This window comes from Hypanus sabinus, chromosome 12 (assembly GCF_030144855.1).
Source record: "Hypanus sabinus isolate sHypSab1 chromosome 12, sHypSab1.hap1, whole genome shotgun sequence".
Lineage (NCBI taxonomy): Eukaryota > Metazoa > Chordata > Chondrichthyes > Myliobatiformes > Dasyatidae > Hypanus > Hypanus sabinus.
In genome coordinates, this window is record NC_082717.1 from 16,891,384 (window position 1) to 16,916,599 (window position 25,216).

General features: G+C 43.4%; 1 protein-coding gene across 1 annotated transcript in view; it reads left to right on the forward strand.

Moving 5' to 3' along the window:
• The window catches only part of LOC132402451 (inactive phospholipase D5-like), a 172,018-nt gene that overhangs the window by 68,571 nt on the left and 78,231 nt on the right, over positions 1-25,216 (forward strand). The window contains exons 6-7 of the mRNA XM_059985301.1: positions 9,918-10,115; positions 15,615-15,754. Of these exons, the coding sequence (XP_059841284.1) occupies positions 9,918-10,115; positions 15,615-15,754 (338 nt within the window). The remainder of the gene's footprint in view (positions 1-9,917; positions 10,116-15,614; positions 15,755-25,216) is intronic.

Here is a 25,216-nt window from a genome sequence, read left to right on the forward strand (position 1 = left end):
TGCACCCATTATAATTAAATGGTTTGGGTTTGCACTAATGTATTTCTTCAATCTGTATTGTGGATGGAACTGATGAGTTTACTGCTATCTTTATCTGTAGTGGAAGATGTAGAACATTTATTACATTGACATTTAATTATCTACCCTGTATCCATCAAGGTTTATTTTTTGCTCAGGAATTGATTCATTGGACTTCACCATTTCAAAGTTTGAAGTAAAATTTATTATCAGAGTGCATATTACTATTTACAACCTTGAGATTTCTTTTCTGCAGGCATATTTAGCAAAGTCATAGAACAGTAACTGCAGTGTAGATGGAGCTCATCATCCTGGGAAGACTCTCCATCTAAGAGAAGGAAAACTCTGATTTCAAACCTCCGCTGCCTTGCGGCCACACCCACTTATGGGAAAGGCTTTGGGTGTAAACCCTGAGGACAAATCCAGAGCTGAAGTCCCTAAGGCAGTCTGACGTTGCCTTCAACCTTGCTCTGGCAACTCCTGCGACGTCACCGGTGCCAAGCTGTATCGACCCTTGCCCTTCCCTTGGACAACATTGGTGGCATGGAGAGGGGAGACTTGCTGCATGGGCAACAGCCGGTCTTCCATACAACCTTGCCCAGGCCTACGCCCTGGAGAGAGACTTTCCAGGCACAGATCCATGGTCTCGCGAGACTAACTGTAACTGTTAGCAGGATCAGAGGACAACAAACTGTGCAAATACAAATATAAATAAATAGCAATAAATAACAAGCATGAAATAACAAGATAAAGAGTCCTTAAAATGAGGCCATCAGTTATGGGAACACCAGAAATAGAATGCATGTAGTTATCCCCTTTTGTTCAAGAGCCTGATGGTTGAGGGGTAATAACTGTTCTTGAACCTGTTGGTGTGAGTCCTGAAACTCTTGTACCTTCTACCCTATGGCAGCTATGAGAAAAGAGCGTGGCCTAGGTAGTGAGGATCTTTGATGATGGATACTGCTTTTCTACAGCAATGTTTCATGTAGATGTGCTCAATTATTGGGAGGGTTTCACCTGTGATATTCTGGGCCAAATTCACTGACTTTTGTAGGATTTTGGAAATGTGACATTTTGATAAAAATCTGTAACCTTTCAGACCCTGAGATGCTGCATTAACCATGAGATGTGGTGAGATTTTCATCAGGAAATTGATAATCTGTTTATTTTTGTTACATACATTTATGGTCAAGATGACACCTGCGTACTATGCTCCTTTGGTCAACATCTTCAGGATAGATCATGATATCATCTTTCTTTTATTCCTATTGTGTTTGATTCTCGTCTTGAATGTGATTCTGGAACTGTTGAAGCCTGGGATTTGCAGTTTGGAGATCGTTTGGATACTTCAGTACTCTGCAGTCTCCGAGAATTCCGGGAGGCAGAGGCAGCGTGAGCAAACTTCGTAGCGAGAACGCTGTAGGATAGTGCGTGAGCTGATGTTTGACCCCATTTTGCCGATGATAGCTTCCATCGCTTGTCAATTAAAGCGATGAGGGAGATTGAAATATCAAGGCGAGTGTAGAAGATTGGCATTTGGGTGTTCCAATGCTCTGCAGTCTCCAAGAGGATTCTGGGAGGCAGAGTTAGTGTGTGTGAACCTTGTAACAGGTAGGTTGCAAGCCAACGTTTGGCCCCAATTCGACAATTATAGCTTTCATTGTTTGCCAGTTAAAGTGCCGAGGGAGGTTGAAGCATTGAGGCAAGTGTAGAGGGTGAGCGGCAGCTGATTGCCTTTTCATCAATTGTTCTGTACCAGAGAGCGGAGAGCCTGCCACTCCGCCTGGAGAGTGTTGTCCAGGTTTTCTGCATTTTAGATGTAGACTTGGACTATAGACTTTTTTTATCAGTCTAATAGTTTTTATATTCTGTGTTTTCTCACTCGAACTTCTAATTTTTTCTCGTGCCTGACCAGTTTTGTTTGTTTTTTTTTGTGTGGGAGGAGGGATTTGGGGGTTGATAACCTGTTCTGTTATTGTTGGTTTTATTTGCGGGGAGGTGGGAGTTGGGCGTCAATGTGCCTGATCCATTTTTGTTCGTTTTTTTTTTGTGTGGGAGGAGGGATTTGGGGTTGATGTGCCTGTTCTGTTATTGTTGGTTTTATTTGTGGGGAGGTGGGAGTTGGGCGTCAATGTGTCTGATCCATTTTTGTTCGTTTTTTTTTGTGTGGGAGGAGGGATTTGGGGTTGATGTGCTTGTTCTATTTTTGTTCACTTTTTTTTGCGGGGTGGTGGTATTTGCGGGTCGATGATCGTGCTGCCTGTCCTTTCTTTCTTGGTTTCATGGCTACCCGGAGAACCGAGGAATTTCAGAAGTGTATAGTTTGAGAATAAATGAACCTTAAGACCTTTTGAAGCCTGACCTCATCACAACATCATCAGTGAGGCCTGACATGGTCATTCTGTCAGAAACCTCGAAGCAGGTGGTCATGGTGGTTCCTCGGGAAGACTAGATTGAGGAGGCGTTTGAGTGTAAGAGGGGGCAGAGCAATGCCAAACACTAGGGTGGAGCCATGATGCAAGCCAATACAAGTGAGGTGTAGAGGTTCTGCTGGCTGCTTGCTTTGTAGAACCTACTCTCTCCTTGGCATTATGAGGGCTGTAAAGAGAAGAGCCATCAGGACTGCCACAGAGCCTGCTGAATGAGCTTTCAGATGTCAATGGATCAAGGGATGTGACCCGGGGACCTGTCCTGCTGGTTGTTCAGAGTGAAGCCAGGAACAGACACCTGGCAAACATCACATTTCATGTGGCATTGGAAACTGGCCCAGCCAAAAAACCTGACCTCTAGCAACAGTAATTGTGTACAGAATTTCCTGATACTGCAGAATTGAGTCAGTTAGGAAGTGTGATACCCATCAAAAATTATATTGGTTCACAACCAAGCGTTGCCAATGTTTGTCGTAGGTATTGTACCAACACGTTGTGATTAACTTCTGCTGCTTTACCGTCCATCATGGTGATGGGATGAACTATAGCACCTGGTTAAAAAAGCACGGAAGTATTATCGGTAGTTGACTATCCATGGGCACAGACTGAAGGAAACCCATGTAAAATCAAAAGAAATTATTGGAATTTATCTGTGCCTCTTCTGTCAGGATGCCCTTATTGCAGGGGTCCCCAACCTGGGGCTCCTCGTTTGATGATTCCGCTCCATGGCGTAGGAAAGGTTGGGAACCCCTGCCTTATTGTGATCCGACCAATGAGGTGCTGTTGGAATCTGGCGGCTGATTTGTAACTGGCAATATTTTATAGACTGAAACGAAACAAATGTCACAGCCCCTATTGCAATTGCTGGCTGAGGTATAAATACCCCAGGAAAATTCCCCAGCTTCTCTTCATTGGGCAGGGCCTTAATTTAACCCCTTAGCACCAGTACTGCAGTGAAGCATCAGCCTGGGTAATTTTATTTATTCCGAGGTACGGCATGGTGACAGGCCCTTCCAGCCCATGAGCCTGTGCTGTTCAATTACACCCATGTGACCAATTAATGCAGAAATGTAGAAACTGCTTACAGACAGGTTGCTGGCTATATTAACCGATACGCTACCAGATCACCCTACGTGTTATCTGTCACAAAGGGTTCAATCACGTGATCTAAGGGTTTTTCCAAAAGGCTGACTCTGGAAATTCTATAACCACTTTGACGCAGGGTGGTGGATATCCATAGGAGGGAGAAGGGGATGTGTACGTCAGACTCCACAGTGACAAAATGAAAAATGTGAATTCATAAACACAAGAGATTGTCTCTGCAGGTGCTGGAAATCTTGAGCAACGTGCACAGAAAATGTTGGAGGAACTCCGCAAGTCAGGCAACATCTATGAAGGGAAATAAACACTTCGATGTTCCTGGCTGAGACCCTTCATCAGGACTGAGTCTTCTTAATCTGGTTTCTGCCTCCTTCCTTTCCAGCCCTGATGAAGGGCCTCCACTGGAAATGTTGACACTTTATTCCTTTCCATACATGCTGCATGACCTGCTGAGTTCCTCCAGCATTTTTGTATGTGTTACTTGTGAACGCAGCAGAATTTCTTTTTTCTCCCCACCCTCTTTCTCTTTTTCCCCTCTGAAGGCATTGATTACTTGACAGTTTCAAAGGCTCCTCTTGTTCTCCAGTCCCCTGCTGGAGTGACTCATATGTGAATCATTTCAAAGAAAAGGGGTGGGGGCAACACACCTCCTTCAATGTCCACCTGTGTGCACTTTGAATCATTATTTTGTATTTTTAGCCTTTCTAAGTCAAAGTGAGGAGTCCAAGGGCGACATTCCTCCTACGCTGTCACAACAGATCTGCACTGACAGGAGATCAGATGTGAATGTACCTGACTACAGTGATGCCAATGATAAACTTTTATGGGAATTGAGGATTCTCAGATTCCTGTAAAAAAATTTTTGTAAGTAATGGGTTAAGGTTGCGTACCAACTGTGTCTGTGTATTCTGGTTTGTGAATGGCTACAGCATATTTAAGATGATGTCTCACAGCTGCTTCTGTGGAACGAGATAAGGGTTAAAGCTCACACCGATCCACAAAACACATCTCCTGATTTTTCACACCTTGTGGTTTCGATAAAAGGCGGTTGCTGATGGAGATAAGACAAGACGTTCCTTTCTTAATTAAAGCTTAAATTTGGTGGAGTCTCTTATCTAACTTATTAAGTTTTGCTCTATTTGAGTAGCTGGAACGTCTATCGAACAGATTGTTCTTTTGCATTGCCGGCCTTATAAATTATTACAATTCTGGAAGTTGAGTGGTGAACTTGTTAGAACCACCAGAGGGATGAGAACACTTCTCCCCCAATGTTGGGACAAGTTCCCTCACCGGCTGAGCTCGAAGAAATAAACTGGTGAAAAGATGAGTAACGATCTTTTCGTGCTGTGGTTATTTGGTCCGGCGAATTTAAGTTTACACCAAAGCTGGTTGTGTGCTGCTGGGTGCTGTACTGATTTTGGGGCTGGCCCCTCCCACTGGTGCTGCCCTCTAGAGGAAGACAAGACAGACTGTGTTCACCTGCAGCTGCTTTTGCGCGAGATGAGAAACTGCTGTGGACCTGTTGTTGCAGAAGCATGGTTCCCGGATAACATCCACACACCATCAGTCTTCAGGCCAAGACACTCAGGGACTTGGGCTACATCTTTATTACTCTGCTATTGTAATTACATGTGCTTTTTGTGCTACATGTTGTGTTTTACTGTTGGTACTGTGTTTTGCACCTTGGCCCCAGAAGAACGCTGTTTCATTTGGCTGTCTTCGTGCGAATGGTTGAATGAAAATTAAACTTGAACTGAAGTTCAGGGAGTGATTTTAGGACCACTTTTGCAGTAGTGGGAACAGCTACCATCAGTGCAGCCTTGAAACTTTCTTATAATGACATTGACCCTTCAGCCCATTGAGTCCATGCTGGGCTCCCACCGGAGCACCCCATTCCCCCTTCTCTTTATTGTCCTGTGGCTCCACGACTTGTATTCCCTCACGTGCCCATCATTTCCACTTTTACTCTGTCGCCACTTCCCTTAGAAATTAGCTTTATTTGTCACGTGTACCAATGACCAACACAGTCTGAGTATTGTGCTAAGAATGTTGTAATGCTTCTAGCGCCAATATAGCTTGTTCATAACTCACTAACTCCAACCATACATCTTTGGAATGTGGGAGGAAACCTGAACACCTGGAGGAAAGCCACGCGGTACAGGGAGAACGTGCAAGCTCCTTACGGACAGCTGTGGTGCATCAAGCACAACTGGTGGTGTAAAGTCATTGCGCTGACTGCCTTGCCTGTCACTTAATTTGTGAATGCATTTTTGGGGTGTGGGTGGAAACTGGAGCTGAAGCTTTATGTTTGTTCTTGATAAAAGAGAAAGTTAGTGTGGGTAAAACTAACGCATGTGTGTTTACAGAATGGCTCCAGCCCGACACGAGTGTGTGCAACCAGCTCACCAACGATACTTCTGGTTCCTGGTGAACCACCTGTATTGTGCACTGGGATCTGAATTCCTTTGTTATGTGCACAGAAGCAAAAGGAGTCATTGGAAGAAGCCTCTCTAAACCCAGTGCTGAGAAGAGAAATGTACTTAGTTCACTCTTCTTATGTTGCTAGCCAAGATTTAAAAATGAGGACAAGCAGGTTACTTTTTAAAAATTACTTTCACAGATTTACAAGTAGACACAATATACAGTACAAAAGGAATTTAGTTTCTGGACACAGAAACTGAGTCATAGATTCAAGAGTGTATCAGACTGAAATCATCTGAAACGCATGTGGTTTGCTCTTTAGTACCAACATCCAGCCCAACTGTTAATTCTTAAGGTTTCGGCTCTTAATTGCTCTCCATAGATGCTGCCTGACTTGCTGAGCTCCTCCCACATTTTGTGTGTGTTACCGAGTTTCCAACATCTGCAGGATCTCTTTGAAATATTGCGGAATATTGGCTACTCGTAAGTTTGATTAATCGCCGAGCTTAGCACAACATTTGCAGACATTTTGACTCCAATCAAGAGGCCAACATCAGTGTACAGCTGAGGATGTTGTCTCCTCGAAATGCTGGCTTATCTACTGCTCCGGGGTCCGAACAAATATTGATTAGACATCATGATATAGATGGCTGGGTCAAGACACTGCAAACACTTTGAATTTATTCAAGAGGATTGAGTCCCATTGCAACACCACAGACACAAAACTGGAAGAAGAAAAGTGCCTCTTCAAAACCTTTCAACGGAATGGATATCCAGAAAGCTTCATCTGAATAAAAAAACAAAATGCTGGCAGATCTCAGCAGGCCAGACAGCATCTATGGGAGGAGGTAGTGACGACGTTTCGGGCCAAAACGTCGTCGCTACCTCCTCTCATAGATTCTATCTGGCCTGCTGAGTTCTGCCAGCATTTTGTGTTTTTATTTATTTCCAGCATCTGCAGATTCACTTGTGAAGCTTCATCTGAAGGTAGCTCAAGGTCAGAATCCTGAAGAAACAAACTGCATGAATGATGAGTAAAGGGATTGTATTGCCGCGCATAAGGAATATCTTGGAAATGACAGCAAGACTGTTTCAGCAACAGAACATCACAGATGCTCACAAACCGACTGCATCTTTGAAGAAGAACCTATGAAAACTCAAAGTGCAACAAGATGTGATTGATAGAACAAATGTTATCTACAAAATCAAGAGTAGTGACTATGACAAGTACTACGTTGGTCAAGCAAGAAGAAAACTATCGACCAGGCTACACGAGCATCAGCTAGCGAGCAGAAGGCACAGCCTGCCCTCGCTAGTATCAGCTCATGAAGACGAAGAAGGGCACCATTTCAACTGGGTGGCAGCCAGAGCCTTAAGTCAAGTCAAGTCACTTTTATTGATAGATAGATAGATAGATAGATAGATACTTTATTCATCCCCAAGGGGAAATTCATTTTGACCATAACTGCTGGTACAGTACATAGTAAAAATGAGACAACATTTTTCAGGACCATGGTGTTACATGACACAGTACAAAAACTAGACTGAACTACACAAAAAAAAACAACACAGAGAAAGCTATACTAGACTACAGACCTACACTGGACTGCATAAAGTGCACAAAAACAGTGCAGGCATTACAATAAATAATAAACAGGACAATAGGGCAAGGTGTCAGTCCAGGCTCTGGGTATTGAGGAGTCTGATAGTTTGGGGGAAGAAACTGTTACATAGTCTGGTTGTGAGAGCCTGAATGATTTGAAGCCTTTCCCCCAGACAGCAGGAAGGAGAAGAGATTGTATGAGGGGTGCATGGGGTCCTGCATAATGCTGTTTGCTTTGCGGATGCAGCATGTAGTGTAAATGTCTGTGATTGCGGGAAGAGAGACCCCGATGATCTTCTCAGCTGACCTCACTATCCGCTGCAGGGTCTTGTGATCCGAGGTGGTGCAATTTCCAAACCAGGCAGTGATGCAGTTGCTCAGGATGCTCTCGATACAACCCCTGTAGAATGTGATGAGGATGGGGGGTGGGAGATGGACTTTCCTCAGCCTTCGCAGAAAGTAGAGGCACTGCTGGGCTTTCTTTGCTATGGTTTGCTCAAGCAAGAACAAGAAATGAATGAAGATTTCTTGAAGCGTGGTTCTCTACATTAACAAACACATTGACATAGATCCAGTATAGGAACCCTGATGGAGAAAAGAGAAACAATGACGTAAACAATCAACAAATTGCCGGTAATCTCGGGATCTGGACAGCAAAGCAAACTCTTCCAAGAATCCTCCCTCGAAGCTAACCAATCAGAATCTTCTACTGCCAAATTGTCTGGTGTTTTGAAACAGCCAACCAGATCCCGATGTCTGATCAATATCCATTTGGACCCCAGGGGGGTATGTAAGCTGGCCTTCTGAAGGGACTTCACACTGTTGATGGCTTCTTAATTGGATCCGAAAAATGTCTGAAGACATTTTGCCAAGATCAGCGATCAGCCAGACTTCCAGGATCTCTTGTGTTTATCAATCCCAAATGTTGTATTTCATGTCAGAGGCAGTATTTTACACAGCGAGTGGTTAGTGAATGGAATCCTCTGCCAGGGCTTCTGGTAGAGACAGGTACTTTAGGGACATGTAAGAGACTCTTAGGTAGGCACATGGATGAAAGAAAAATATAAAGATTTATGTTAATTTAAGGATCAGCTTTACTTGTCACATACACATAAAAGCATACAGTGAAATGCTTTTACACCAACGAGCAACACAGTCTGAGGATGTTCCAGGGGACGCCTGCAAGTATTGCTGTGCTTCCTGTGCCAATGTAGTATGCCTGCAATTTAATTACCCAAACAGAAAAGAATATTAGCAAATCTTCAAGTAGGACACCAAGTCAAGGATTGCCTTAAATCTCCTAAAAGATTTATTCTTGCCACCTGCTTGGCACTGGCATAGTATATTTAGTGCTGGCAGCAATGTCTTATTCTCTCACGGGAGAGGGATCTGCTGGCAAACATTTCTTGCCCTTCTGTAATTCCCATTGAACTTTTTAAGGAGGTATGTTGCTGTGGTCCTGGAGTTCTGTAAAGGGTAAGGGCAGCACATTTCCACTTCTAGTTGGTGACAGTATACTAGGCGTTTTTTTTAGCCAGTCCAGCCATTTCACAACCATGATTAATGATTTTGTTCCAGCTTTATTGAATTAATTGAATTCAAAGTCAGCATTTCTTGGTCACTCTGTTATAAAGCTAATTAATTGGTTTTAATATCAGTGACATTATATGCTACTGGATCCCATAGGATAAAAACTGCATTAATGTTCCCATCATTGCTTTTGTTCTGGACATCCAAGATGGCAATAAACCTTCGTCCTTTCACCTTTATGAATCTATGTTTATTTGTAATCTAGAAAGTCCAGCTGTATAAAGATTGACATTATTTGTCACACGTACATGGAAATATCCAGTGAGTTCCCGAATTTTCACAGAAGAACAAATCAGCGAGGATTGTTCTGGGCAGCCTGAAATGTCGCCATGTTTCCAGCGCCAGCACAGCATGCCCACAGCTCACTAGCCCTAATTTTATACCTTTCAAATGCGGGATGAAACTGAAATACTGGCAGAAGCCCATGGAGTCACGGGGAGAACGCACAAACTCCTGACAAACGACAGCGGGATTCGAACCCCCGATCTTACACCAGGTGCTGTGAAGCATTGAGCTAGTTGCTATGTTTTATTGCCATCCAAAGTGTAGTAATATACTTGATTTTATTCTGAAAATCTTGGTGCATATCAGCGGACAGTGAATGCCTGTAGCTGAGGCAAAGCTGTCACAGTACACAGACTGGAGACTTCCCATTTCATTGCCATGTTGTTTCTGGTTGTTGTGTGCATTGCAAGTGGAGGTTCACACTGAAATGTCCTCATTTGGATTAAGCAGGTGTCACTCTGTGTCTACAGATGAAGGAGCTGGGTATTATTATGTACAACTGTAGCTGCCTGGCTCTGGACCTGCACAAAGTGTTCTCCGTGTATTGGCAGCTGGAGTATCGAGACACAGTGCCCAAAATCTGGTCAAAGAAACTGTTCGCCATCTCCAGTAAGCATTCACCTCTCAAGTTACAGCTGAACGAGGCTGAAGCTGAGGTCTACCTGGCTGTGAGTATAGTTTTGGCTTTTTTCCATTGAGGTGGGGTGGGACTAGAACTAGGTGTCATAGTTTAAGGGTGGATGGTGAAATATGTAGGGGGAGCTTGAGGGGGATCTTCTTCATTCAAAGGCTGCTGAGGGAGTGGATCAAGCTGCCGGTGGAAGTGGTGGACACGGGTTCAACTGCAACATTTAAGACCATGAGATATAGGAGCAGTAGGCCATTTGGCCCATTGAGTCTGCTCCACCATTCAATCCTGGACTGATCCACTTCATCCAGTCATCCCCACTCCCCTGCTTTCACCCCATACCCTTTGATGCCCTGGCTAATCAAGAACCTATCTATCTATGCTTTAAATACACCCAATGACTTGGCCTGCACAGCCGCTTATGGCAACAAATTTCACAGGTTTACCACCCTCTGACTAAAGTAATTCCTCTGCATCTCAGTTTTAAAAGGACATCCTTCAATCCTGAAATTGTGTCCTCTTGTCCTGGAATCCCCTACCATGGGAAACAACTTTGCCATATCTAATCTGTTCAGGCCTTTTAACATTCGGAATATTTCTGTGAGATCCCCCCCACCCATTCTCCTGAACTCCAGGGAGTACAGCCCAAGAGCTGCCAGATGTTCCTCATATGGTAACCCTTTCATTGCTGGAATCATTCTCGTGGATCTTCTCTGAACCTTCTCCAACAGAAGTTTAACAGAAGTTTTGGTGGAAACATAGGAGAATTATGCAGGGCTATGGTCCAGGTGAGGAGAGTTATTTAGGGCTGTGGTCCAGGTGAGGAGAGTTATGCAGGGCTATTGTCCATCCAGGTGAGGAGAGTTATGCAGGGCTGTGGTCCGTCCAGATGAGGAGAGTTGGGGGGGTGGTTTCGAAACATCGACTCTATTGCTTTCCATAGGTGCTGCCAAACTGCTGGGTTCCTCCAGCGCTTTGTATGTATACATCTATTGTCTTTCCTCTGTAGCTTCAATGGACAGAATTAGAACATCCTACACCCAATAATTAGTTTTCCTAACCACAACGCATCAGTTGGAAGTTCTCATTGTTGTAAATCTGTACCTCAGAATAATCCCAAACGTACGTTAGAAGCATTATTTACTGAGTGCAGCTGGGTTATCGTTGGAGATCAGGCTTCCATGTCCACTGGGTCAGGTAGTACTGGCTTAAATAGTGAAAGCCCCAAACCCTATTGCTCTGTCTTGCAAAGACAATGACCGAACACAAAGGCAATCATAGACTAAAGTGGGTTTGTCACTGGGGAGAAATCCCATCCATTGTTCTTCCACACACCTTAGTCAGCTGAAGATACCTGTGGGGTGCCTGCTGTACACTGGCTTCCATTTGACCTTGGTAGGTTGAGCTTCGGTCCAATCTCTGCATCATCATCATCAGGTGCCGTGCCCAGTTTGAGCTTTGACTGCCAAGGCCCACACACTCCTGTTTCGGGTGAAGTGGATCAATTCATTGGTATTCATTTCCAGTTCTCTGGCTGCTGTCTCCATCATCATTTGTCTTTGCCTTCCTCTTGCTTTCTTCCCTTCAGTCTTTCCCATAATTACCGTGCATTCTAACTCCTCTTTCCTAATCACATGTCCAATGAAGTTACGTTGCCTTTTCATGATCTCAGACATTATTTCTCTTTTTGTGCTTGCTCTGTTCATGACATCCTCATTAGATATTCATTTCATCCATGATATTCTTTGCATCCTCCTCAAAAACCACATCTCTGCTGCTTCAGTTCGTTTCCTCATGTTAATAGATATTGTCCAACATTCTGAGCCATATGACATGGATAAATGTAATTGTTACAGAAACCGTCAACAGATTGTCAGCCTCTAACCCAGATCTCGGGAAAAGCAGGGCCCCATTCAGGAGGCTGATGATGCGCTGCAACCAAACCCGTCAGGAAGCTGCAGGGCTGACAACCCTCCTTCACCCGAGGAAAACCATAATGGAGGTTCCAAAGGTGCTCTCACAGAAGAAATCTATCCTAATCGGAACATGGGATGTGAGATCGCTTTGGGAGACAGGTAGGTGCGCACAGGCAGTGAAGGAAATGAACCGATACCACCTCGCACTCCTGGGCATGTGTGAAGCAAGGTGGAATACTTTTGGTGAGACCAGACTGCAGACAGGAGAAACTCTGCTCTATTCCGGCAAAGAAAAAGAGGAAGACCCGCATGAGGCTGGTGTGGCCCTGATGTTGTCCAAAGAAGCAGCCAGAAATTTGATAGAATGGGAACCAGTGTCCGACAGTATCATCACAGCCAGGTTCGAGTCCAGATTCCAGAAAGTATCCATTATCCTGTGCTACGCCCCAACTAACAACGCAGAGGAAGAAGAAAAAGATCTCTTCTACACCCAGCTTCAAGCAGTAGTTGGAAAGGTACCTAAGCAAGATATGTTGATCGTCATGGGAGATCTGAATGCCAAAGTAGGCAGCGATAACACTGGCAGGGAGAGAGAGATGGGCCAGAATGGTTTGGGGAATATGGATGAAAACGGAGAACTCCTTACTGACTTCTGTGCCTTCAACGAACTGACCATTAGAGGTACCCTCTTTCACCACCGACGCTGCCACAAAATAACCTGGGTCTTGCCTAACCATCAAACAGAGAACCAGATTGATCACGTCATAGTCCGCCAGTGCTGGAGAAGTTCATTGCAAGATGGGAGAGCCAAAAGAGGAGCAGATATTGGATCCGACCACCATTTGGTTGTTGCAAAGCTGAAGATGAAGCTGTCAGCCAAGAAGAAGCAACAGAACATGCGAATAAAGTTTGATGTTAGAAAGCTACAGATGGAAGAGAACAAGAAAGATTTCCACATCGCCTTGCAAAACCGCTTTGGGGCTCTTCAAATAGAGGAACAAGATGAGAGAACAGCGGAACACGCCTGGATTACCTTCAAGCAGGCCACTGTAGGAGCCTGCAAAGAAGTACTGGAAAGACAACCAGTCAACAGTAAACCTTGGATCAGGGACGAGACATGGCAGAAGGTAGAGGAGAGGAAAAAGCTCAAACAGGAGTTGAATCAGGCCAGAACCCAGCAACAGAAACAAATCGCCGCCAACAGGTACAGCGTGATGGCCAAGGAGGTGAAGAAACAGCTCAGAAAGGACAAGAGGTCTTACTTCAATGAAATAGCAGAGCAAGCAGAAGCAGCAGCCAGTAAGGGGGACCTCAAGGCACTCTACATGACAACTAAACTTTTGAGAGGGAAGAAAAGCAATTTCAACAGACCTGTTAGAGACAAGACAGGCCATCTGCTCACTTTGGTTGAAGATCAACTGGCGAGATGGAAGGAACACTTCCAGGAAATATTGAATAGACTGCCACCACAGAATCCACCTGAACTAGAGCCTGGAGACCCACTCAACATCAATATAGGTGAAATCACCAAGCAAGAAATTCGAAGAGCCTTGAAATGAAAAGCCTGAAGAACGGCAAGGCTGCTGGAGAAGACAACATTCCTGCAGAAGCATTGAAAGAGGGTGGAGAGGTTATGGTGGACCATTTGCATATACTGCTGAATTTGATATGGAGAACAGGTGAGATCCCATCAGATTGGAAGAAGGGCCTCCTTGTGAAGCTGCCAAAATCTGGAGATCTTTCACTGTGTGGCAAGTGGAGGGGGACCACCTTGTTGTCCATTCCTAGCAAAGTTCTCACCAGGGTCATCTTGGAGCGGATGAAAGACGCCATTGACCAGAGACTTAGAGATGAGCAGGCAGGGTTCAGGAAAGAGAGATCATGCATTGACCAGATAGCTACACTTAGAGTCATTGTGGGGCAGACAATAGAATGGCAAACTCCACTATATGTGTGTTTTATTGATTTTGAGAAGGCATTTGACAGCCTGGACAGAAAGTCAATGTGGAGCATCTTACTACACTATGGTGTACTGGAAGAGATGGTGAATATCATCAAGCAGCTTTATGATGGCTTCTCATGCAGGGTCATCCACGATGGGAGACTGTCCGAAGAGTTCCTGGTCACTACTGGAGTCAGACAGGGATGCCTGCTGTCGCCTCTACTTTTTCTTGTGGTACTCAACTGGGCTACAAGAACAGCCTATGCTGGCTCAGAGAGAGGCATCCAATGGACATTAACAGGGAAATTGGAAGACCTGGCATTTGCAGATGATCTCGCTCTTCTCTCACACCGGCTTCAAGATATGCAGAAGAAAGTAGATTCCTTGGGAGAGACCTCACAGCGAGTAGGCCTTAAGATCAGTCAGGAGAAGACCAAAGTTCTACGCATTAATTAAACAAGAGGAGCCATTACGGATTGAAAGACAAATAGTTGAAGATGTAGACAAATACACCTACCTCGGAAGCAAAATCATTAAATCAGGAGGTACTGATGAGGACATCAGAGCAAGGATCGGAAAAGCCCAACATGCCTTCACAACCCTGCGACCTGTTTGGAGATCTACGGCCATCTCTGTCAAAACTAAGCTCCATATATTCAGCTCCAATGTGAAAGCCATCCTGCTATATGGATCCGAAACATGGAGAATCACTAACACCAACTGCAACAAGATCCAGACCTTTCTCAACAAATGCCTCCGGCAGATCCTCCACCTCAAGTGGTACGACAGAGTGTCAAATCTAGACCTATGGAAGGGAGCAAACCAAGAGCCCATTGTATTCCAGATAAGGAGGAGGAAGTGGAGATGGGTCGGCTACACCTTGAGGAAGAGCCAGTCGAATGTCACTCGACAATCACTCGAATGGAATCCACAAGGGAAGAGAAGAGGAGGTCGCCCAAAGCAAACCTGGAGGCGTAGGCCTTTGGATGAACTGAAAGCCACCGGCCAAACTTGGGAGACTGCAAAAACATCTGCTAGAGATGGCAGAAAGTGGAGGACTTTTGTTGAGGCCCTATGCTCCATAAGGAGCTACAAGGATTAAAGTAAGTAAGGATAAATGTAACATTTCAGTACTCAGGCAGGTTGTCATGCCTAGTTTAGTGTTGGTCAGTATACTCTTCATTCTCGTAAAGTGTTTTTTGCCATCCCTGTTCTTCTTTTGATGTCCATGTTGCACCTGCCATCTGATGTCACCCAGCTTCCTGAGTAGCAAAAGTAAGATACAAGCTGAAATGGGTAAAGAACAATGTGGTTTTGTGAAAGACAAAGGTACAAGAAATGTGATACTGATGTTAAGGATACTATCAAATAAGCTATTTAAGTGCAAAAAGATTTTGTATTTTCTGCATGGGGGGATTAACGTGCGCTCGTGTGCGCGTGCACACATTTCTCTCTCCACCCACCCCCCCCTTGTGTGAGACTATTAGCCAAAGATGCTTGTTTCCAAAATGGACCCAAAAGCACAGGTGAGGTGAGTCAGCATGGCACCTAAGGCATTGCTCATACTTTAGGCAAAGTTCAAATAAAAAAATGAAACCTAGCCAAAGTGGGTATCAATATTTGACATTCTCTTACAACTTTACAGCCCACCTATTAAATCACACTTTTTCTTTCCCATTAGACTTCTCCAAAACTCCTGTGCCCCAACGGTCGCACCACAGACATCGATGCTGTTCTCAGTGTTATTGCCAGTGCTCGGAGATTTATACACGTAGCTGTCATGGATTTTCTGCCTCTTGTCAACAACACCAAAGTTCAGAGGTTAGTAATTCACTTTCAGCTGGCAACACACTATTGAATATTCTCTGTAAATTTGCATTTGGCTTTGTTAATATTTCTTTAGATTGCTTGCACTGTTGCTAAGTCATGAGGCTCTGAGTTTAATCTACATTTGGTGATGAATTAGGGGCTGGTGAAGTTAAAGAATGTTTGAATCTGTATCAGGTTTATTATCACTGACTTGTACGGTGCTGTGCAAAAGTCTTAGGCACCTGTTCAGTAAATAGCTAGGGTGCTTAAGACATTTGCACAGTACTGTAATAACTTTATGTATTGCACTGCACTGCTGCTGCTAAAAAAAAACAAATTTATTGACGAGTGAGTGATGATAAACCTGGTTCTGATATGGGTCTGTATTGTGGACTGAGAGTGGGAAAGGGATAGGGAAAGGGGAATCATGGCTCGGAAAAGGGGAAGGGAAAGAGGAGAGAGTGGGAAACACCAGAAAGATATTCTGTAATGATCAATACACCAATAATTTGGAATCAAAAGAGCTCAGGACTGGGCATGTCTGCAACTGCACCAACCCTCCACTACCTGCACCCGCCTGCAGCGCTCCACCCTTGCCATTCCCAACATCCTTTGCTCCCGCCAGATTTACAAACTCGCTCTCCACTCCACATTGACAAATACAGCGCTGTGCAAAAGTCTTGGGCAGCCGAGCTGTATATTGTGCCTAAGACTTTTGCACAGTTACTGGATGTCGTGAAATGTTGTTGTTACCAGTAGTACAATGCAAAGACATAAATATTACTATGAATGATTAAATTAGTAAGTAGTACATAACAAAAGGAGTAACAAAGTAGTGTTCATGTGTTCATGGACCATTTGGAAATCTGATGACAAAGGGATAGAAGCTTTTCCTAAATCGTTGATTGTGAGTATTTGGGCTCCTGTGCCTTCTCTCCGGTGGTAGTACTGAGAGAAGAGGGCATGTCCTGGATAGTGAGGGTCCTTAATCAAAATTCAAAGGAAATATGTTATTGAAGTACGTACACGTCACCATACATAACCCTGAGATTCATTTTCTTGCGGACCTTCTCAGTAAATACAAGAAAAACAATGGAATCAACAGGATGGACAAACAATCGATGTGCAAAAGACAACAAACTGTGCAGCTGCAAAAAGAAAGAAAAAAATAAGTAATAAATATCGAGAACATGAGATGAAGAATCCTTGAAAGTGAGTCCATAGATTGTGGGAACAGTTTAGTGATGGGATGAGTGAAGTTTTCCCTTCTGGTTTAAGAGCCAGGTGGATAATAAGTGTTGCTGAACCTGGTGGTGTGTGGGTCCTGAGCCTGCAGTACCCCATTCCTGAAGGCAGCAGGGAGAAGAGTGCATGGCCTAGATAGTGGGGGCTCTTGATGGTGGATGTAATGTCATCTGTGGAAAGAATCGAAGCAGGATAATAACTCCTGGCCCATTCAATGCATGAATGGACTTCTCTAGACCTCTGAATTGAACTTGATAGTCTAATGGTCTATCACTGCTCACATACAAAGGAATGGACACTTGGGTTATTTGATGGCATTCTATAGGCAAGCCCCATTGTCAGGTAATTTCTTCAAAAGAGGGCTAGAGGAGGTAGGCTGAGTGGAGGCTGATGAACTAAACAGAATTTACCGTATAAGACTGACTGTGGTGAATTTAACACAAATGTGTTATACATTTTACATCCACTATGTCCCAACCACACTTCAGCAACTTGGCAACATGAATCCAGATACTGTTTATATCCCAGCCTCAACAAATCGATACAATTTATGCATTTGGCAGCTCTGAAATGACTTGTTGATGCTCTGTGCTATTGTAAACAAATTAATTCTGATAATGATGGCTGCATACAGAACATGAAGATAGAAGTCAGATTACTTAATCACTAATCAAAACTACTTAGAGAGTCATTAGCAGGATTGTTCTCCAATTCTGGAAGGATTGATGAGGTTAACATTAAAATCTTCAGCCCATATCACTGATGTGTAATTTTGGTCATTTTTGAGATTTTTTTGGACTTCTTGCAGAATGCAAAGAAACTAGCTTCATGAATGATAATGTATTGTCTGCAGTGTGCAGTCAGGTCACGTCTCCAAAATAAGCTGGTGCCAGACTACAGTCACTTTCACAGTGGAGAGCAATTACACTGGGCCACAATGGTTTCTTGTTTGTGATAGATCACTTGCAGCTGAACAGAAATTTAATTTCAGACTACTTGTATCACATTGGAATTTGGAGAAACAAGAAATTAACTTTTATTGAATATATTGTGCTTAATTGCATTAACAGTGCTAATACTTTGCAATAGTTCAACAAAGCTAAAAATGTTTTGTTGATGATTTTCATTTGTACTCAGTGTCTGCGGCTTTTTGCTTAAGTGTCCAACAATAATCAGCCAGCATTGATGGATTCCAGTTGCCCTGATACCATTTCTCCATGACTGCAATGTCCTGGTGAAACCTTTCACCGTGCTCGTCACTGACAGCATCAAGATTTACAGGGAAGAAGTCTAAATGGGAATGCAGAGAATGAATCTTCACTGACACGTTGCACTTCATGGTTCGGTATGCTTGAAGCATGTTGTCAGCCCGCTGTGTGTAGTTTGGTGCTCTGTAGTTGCCAAGAAATCTTTCATCAACATCCTTGAATGCTGTCCATGCGATTTTCTCTGGTCCCACTAGAAGTTCTTCAAATTGCCTGCCATCGATGTCCTGTTTGACTTGTGGACCAAAAGAAATGCCTTCCTTAATTTTGGCATCAGATATTCTGACTTGAATTATGAATTTTTAAAAAACCACAAATATAGGCAATTTTAAAAAACAGTACGCGATAGGGAAACTTCGTGGTGATTTTCATGATCAGCAGCCCAAAATCCATAAGATACACCCAAAAGTAAAATCTTTGTTATCCAGTGTTATTAGTCATAACTTTTAATGGACTATTTTCTACAACCTGAATGGTTTGATTTTCATTCCTTATAAAGGTGGAGTATTCATTTAGCAGTGCGATCACACCTGCTGAAATCCTAATCATTCAGCCTCAGAGGAAGTTTTGATTACCTTGTACAAAGTATTGATCCAGCCACCCCCACTTTTTTTCGGTTGATCTAGTGTTTAGTTTGATACACTATTCTTTGATTTGTGAAATGTAATTAGATTTGTCAGCAGCCCCATGTACTGAAAATAGATCTTTTATATCACCCCGTGTGTGTAATTAGAATTTGATACTCTTGCAGATGGTAGCAAGAAATTTACCAACAGCTAAAGATGTAAATTAGGTTGAAAGATTACAAAGAAAATTTATAAAGCACGTTGCCATGTTTTGAGGACCTGAGTTATAAGGAAAGATTGAATAGGTTAGGACTTAATTCCTTAGAACATAGAAGGTTGAGAGGAGAGTTGATAGAGGTATACAAAACTATCAGGGATATAGATAGGGTAAATGGAAGCAGGCTGTTTCCACACTGAGGAGTTTGAGAAAATGAGGGGAAACTTTTTCACTCAGTGGATCATGCAAGTGTGGAACAAGCTGCTAGCACATGTGGTTCATGTGAGCTCGATATCAATGTTTGAGAGAAGTTTGAGCAGGTACAGGGACTATCAGGATATGAGGTGGAGAGGTATTGTCCTGGTGCAGGTTGATGGGAGTAGGCCGTTTAAATGGTTCAGCAAAGACTGGATGGGCTGAAGGATCTGGTTCTGTGCTGTACTTTTCTATGTCTCTGTGACTCCTGTGCTGTGAATGGATCTGCTGTATGTGATACAGAACAGTGTCCTTACCAATGTGTACAGTTCTGGACACTAGGATTAGATTTGTGCACAGACTTCTAACAGTAAATCCAATCACAGAGGTTCAGACCATAAGAAAAAAATTATTACTGAAGCACTGAAGATCACAAAGGTGGTGTATTGATTTCAGCTTAAGATTGTCACATGTACTTGGGTACAGTTAAAAAATAGTTAGTTTTGCAAGTCATGCATATAGGTTATTTCAAAATATAATTACCTTGAGGTAGTGCACAGGAAAGGAAATAATGCAATGCAGAGTGTCATGTTAAGGTTGCAGTTACAGGTAGACAATAAGATGATGAGGACAAGTGCCCATCTTCAGTGTACAAGAGCTCCATTCAAGAGTCTCATAGCAGTGACATAGAAATTATTTGAAGGAAATACGGTGAAGGTAGACAGGACAAGGGAGAGCACAGCCACAATGGGGTGCAGATCCTTCTGCTTACTGATAAAGGAATCGAGGATATTGATTATGACAAGATCCTTCCACGGAGTGTTTCTTGACCTGAATGTTTCCAATTATTTTGTTTTTCCAGAATTTTTGATTGCTGCCAGCAGGAATATTTGGGAATCGATTGATTTATAGGGCAAGATGTTTTTCAAGAGTTTCCTGGATAAAAGGAAGTTGGGGTTAGGAAGTCCACATCAATAAAAACTGTACCTAAGCAAGTAGGCACCTCCTCGATGGACAAGAGAAGTGCCTGGGCATCTGAAGAGTTTGAGTGTCTATCATGAGCTGTGGGTCAGAGTGATTAGCACTCTCACCTGAGTCAGAAGGAGGAGATTTCAACTATCCAAGCAGACCCTTCAGTCCAGCCCTTAGTGCATGTGCTCTGTTCGGTTAAATGAAGACCCTTCATACAAACATAAAAGGCTACTTCTCTAGGGAGGGGGGAAGATTTAAAGCAATCCTGAAGTGAATGTACTGTACGTGGAAAGAGCTGCCAGGAGATGTGGCAGGGCTGGGTACAATTTCAACCTTTAAAATGCATTGGAGAGGTACAGTACATGAATAGAAAAAGGTTTAGAGGGAAATGGGCCAAATGCAGGCAAGTGGGACTGGCTTGCGTAGGCACTTCGGTTGGCATGGACAATTTGGACTGAAGGGCCTGCTTCAATGTTGGATAACTATACCTGGCACCGTTTTAAAGAGCAGATGAATAATTTCCATACTGGTAAAAGTATCGCCATCGTGTAAATAGGGAGGAAATTTGAGAATTAAACCAGGTGAAGTTTTATATTTGCAAATCAGAATGTTATGAAGCATAGAGATAAAGCTGTGGGTGATGGAATTCTGACCTTTCCTTTCTGGGCATTGGAGGTCAAGCAAATGGGAAGGGCAGGAGAGCCTGGATAATCAAACTCAGGCACAGTTTTCTCCCACTGTTAATAGAATCACATCTGCCTCCCAATGGTGCTGCCACGTTCTCTAAATCCTGAATTCTACCACCTGCATTACTGTCACCATAGTATTTCTTTTGCCCTCCCCATCACTGAGCACATCTACATGAAGTATTGTTGCTGGAAAGCAACATCCATCATCAGGGACCCCCACCGCCTCAGACGTGCTCTCTTCTCACTGCTGCCATCAGGAAGAAGGTGCAGGAGCCTTAAGACTCACACCATCAGGTTCATGTACAGTTACTCCCCTCAACCATCAGGCTCTTGAATCAAAGGGGATAACTTCACCCGCCCCTTCATTGAAATGTTCCCACAACCTGTATGGATTCACTTTCAGGACTCTCCATCTCATGTTCTTGATATTTATTATTTATTTATTATTATCTTTTCTGTTTTTGTATTTGTGCAGTTTGTGTCCTTTGTACAGTGGCTGTACGCTAAAGTTGGTGCAGTCTTTCATTGATTCAATTATGGTTATTATTCTATCATGGATTTACTGACTATGCCCATAAGAAAATGAATCTCAGGGTTGTATAGGGTGACATATCTGTATGTAATTTAATAATATATTTATGAAAAACTTTAGGGTTATTATTTTCATTCTCATACCTTTCACTGTTCCATTGATCTTGTGCTCATCACTGTATTTTTGCCATATATATATATATGTACTGTTCACTCCATGTGCCTCACGTGAGCAAGGTATTTTATTGCACCCTGGAGTACATGACGATAAACTGATGGGAATCTGCAGTCAGTAACATTTTGTTGAGTTGTAGCAGTGTGTACTGTAGCCATGGTGGTGGAGGGAATGAATGGAATTGTGTTGTACAGCACGAAAACAGGCCCTTTGGCCTTCCGGTCCATTCCGGTAAATTCCATCTATGCTAATCCCATTGCCTGCATTTGACCCATATCCCTCGAAGGCTGTCCAAGCTTCTTTTTAAATGTCTCAACCACTTCCTCTGGCTGCTCATCTCATAAACTGACCACCTTCTGGGAGAAAAGGTTGCCCCTCAGGTTCCTACTAAATCTCTCTCCTCTCACCTTAAACCTATATACTCTAGTTATTGATTCCACAACTCTGGGAGGAAAAGACTATGGATATTTGCCCTACATATACCCCTCATAATTTATTTAGTTATTTATTGAAATAATCATAGAATAGGCCCATTGGCACTTTGAACCGCACTGCCCAGCAATCTCCCACCCTCCCCCCCCCAACCAATTTAACCCTAGCCTAATCATGGGACAATTTACAATGACCAATTGACCTGTCAACCACTACTTCTTTGGACTATGAGAGGAAACCGGAGCATCTGGAGAAAACCCCCACGGTCACGGAGAGAACAGCAAACTCTTTACAGGCGGCGGGCGGAATTGAACCCGGGTTGCCGGCATTGTAAAGCGTTGTAAAGCGCTACGCTCCCATGCCTCCCTCTAAGATTTCATACACCTCTAAAAGATTCTAAATGTTGCTCATTTTCCTAGAAGTCCGAAATTGCTCTATTTTTTCCCTTAACTCATAATATACTATCTTGAGATTCTTTTTCAAGGTAGTATATGGTTCCCTAAGGCTGTCATAACTGGCTCGGTAATGGGGACAAGCTCCCACTACCTATTAAATACTCCCAATGGCACATATCTCAAATAGCCTCTGACAACCAAGTCCAGCTCCTGACCTTTACGTGTGGCTTAGCAGGACCATTACTACTGACAGGAGAAGGGGCAAAAGTGAATTACTGGCCCCTTAAATCCAGTCGCTTCAGGCAGATGGGGCTCATCAGCTGTGACTGGAGGCTCATTTAGGAGAAGGAAAATGCTGATTTTAACCCACTGCTGCCTTATGGTTATCCCCACTCATGGGGAAGGCTTTGAGAGTAAACCCCGAGGAAAAATTCAGAGCTGGAGTACCTATGGCAATCCTACATTGAGTTCAGTACTGACTGGCAACTCCTGTAACACTGTTGGAGCCAAACTATATCGGTCTCGGCCGTTCTTTTGGATTCATCAGCTGCGTGGAGAGGGAGAGCCCGCTACATGGTCTCCATACGTACTGTCCCAGCTTGTGTGTGTGACTGCGAGGACGCGACATCCATGGTCAACTCCGACCAACGGAGGGCCTCATAAACTTTGATAATAAATTTACTTTGAACTTCGACTCAGGTCATAAAAAATCTCTGCTCTTTGTCCTCCTGAATGGCATCATTGCTGTAGCAAGGTGACCAAAACTGAATACAAAAGTCCACCTGCAGCCTCACCAACATCTTGTACAACTGTGAACTTTACATCCCAATTTCAGTGCCCTGATTGATGAAGGTCAGCATGTAAAAAGTCTTCTGCACCTCTCTGTCTGCCCTTGAGAACTCCTTCAGGAAAATTCATCTACTTGTATGAAGTGATTGTTTTTTAATGGGGCAATTGCCCCCATGGCTGGCATGAAGCTTCTAGAATATTGTCGGAGCTGCTCTCAGTTATAAGTTCAAAGTATATTTATTATCAAAATAAGTATACTTTATGCAAACTTGACATTGTCTCCCTATAGGCAGCCACAAAACAAAGAAACCCAATAGAACCCATTAAGAAAAATAGAAGAGTGTCAAGCACCCAGTGTGCAGGGAGGAAGGAAAAAACAAATTGTTCAAACAATAAGAGTAAGCAAATAGCATTCAGAACTGGTGCTCATGAAAGCGAGTCCTCCGATACAAAGACAGGCAGCTTCAGGAACAGTTTTAATTCACTGAGGAGCTGAGTACACCCTGGGGAGGAGCAAGCTCAACCAGTTTGTCCCTCGCCTCTGGCCCTCACACACTGACCTTTTCAGTTTTGCCCGATGCTGAAATCGACCAAACCTTGGGTTGTCCCTCGTTCTCAGGCCCAGGCCCGATGCTCAGACTCGCTCCTAGAATGTGCTCACCCAGGCTAATGGAGAAGACTCATTTGTGCTGCTGGTTTGTTGATTATCTGAGTGGAAACGCATTGGAAAGGTTGGTTGGATACCCAGCCTCTGAAGCATTTTTGTTGCCATGTAATTTATAACCCTGTTTATTAAACTTACAGTTAATGGTGGCCTGAAGAATACTGATGGCAAGGGATGCTGATTTGCTGTAATTAAGTCCTCAGTTTTAACGGCTCAGATAAAACTGAGGATTTACTTACAAGAGATCAGTATCCCTTACATGCTGGGATCTGTTCTAAACTGATTAAAATCCCTGGTTGGATGGATTCCGTTATTAGATTTTCTACATTTCACTAATTTTATTCAGCGTGGAAGTGCAAAGACTGCCAGTGAATGTCCTTCCCTGTTCTCTGGAGAAATCTCTCCTGGGCTAGTAATACTAACTCTTCATAGGTTCACAACAAAAGGACATAGTTAAATACAGCTTCATGTACTCACCAACAGCTGTGACCATTAATGGTTTCACTACTGATGCCAGTGAATAAATAATACAAAAGAATTCATTATTACCTTACCCAAGCATTTTGTTATTCCCTATCACTCCTGTATGAAGACGTACAGTGTGAAGAGTGTTTGATGGCTCTTGGCCTGTACTTGCTGTAGTTTAGAAGAATGAAAGGGGGTCTCGTTGAAACCTGTCGAATATTGAAAGGCCTAGATAGAGTGTGGATGAGGAGAGGATGTTTCCTACGGTGGGAGAGTCTAGGACTAGAGAGCATAGTTTAAGAATAGAAGGATGTCCCTTTAGAACAGAGGAGAGGAGGAATTGCTTTAGGTGGTGAATCTGTAGAACTCATTGCCTCAGACAGCTGTGGAGGCCACGTGATTGGGCATATTTAAGGTGGAGGTTGATAGGTTCCTGATCAGTAATGGTGAGGGTGGAATACTGTGAGAGGGGTGTGGACCAGGTGGCGGAGAAGGAGTGGAAGGTGGCATGGATGCAGACACACCCAGCTCTGAGACACCAGGCATGGTCATTTGATTACAAATAATTGGTTTATTGATCATTACAGAACGTCTCTCTGGTGCTTCCTACTCCCTCCCATCTTCCTTTTCCCTTTTTCCAACCATGATTCTCCTCTCCCATTCTCACAATAGAGACCCATATCACAGGAGGTGTTGGAGCATTTTGTATGTGATACCCATATCAGGATAAGTTTATCACCACTCACGTATGTCATGAAATTGTTTTTGTGTGGCTTCAGTACAGTGCAATACATAAAATTACTATAGTACTGTGGAAAAGTCTTATGCACCTTAGGAATTTATATGTTCCTAAGAGTTCTGCACAGTGCTATAT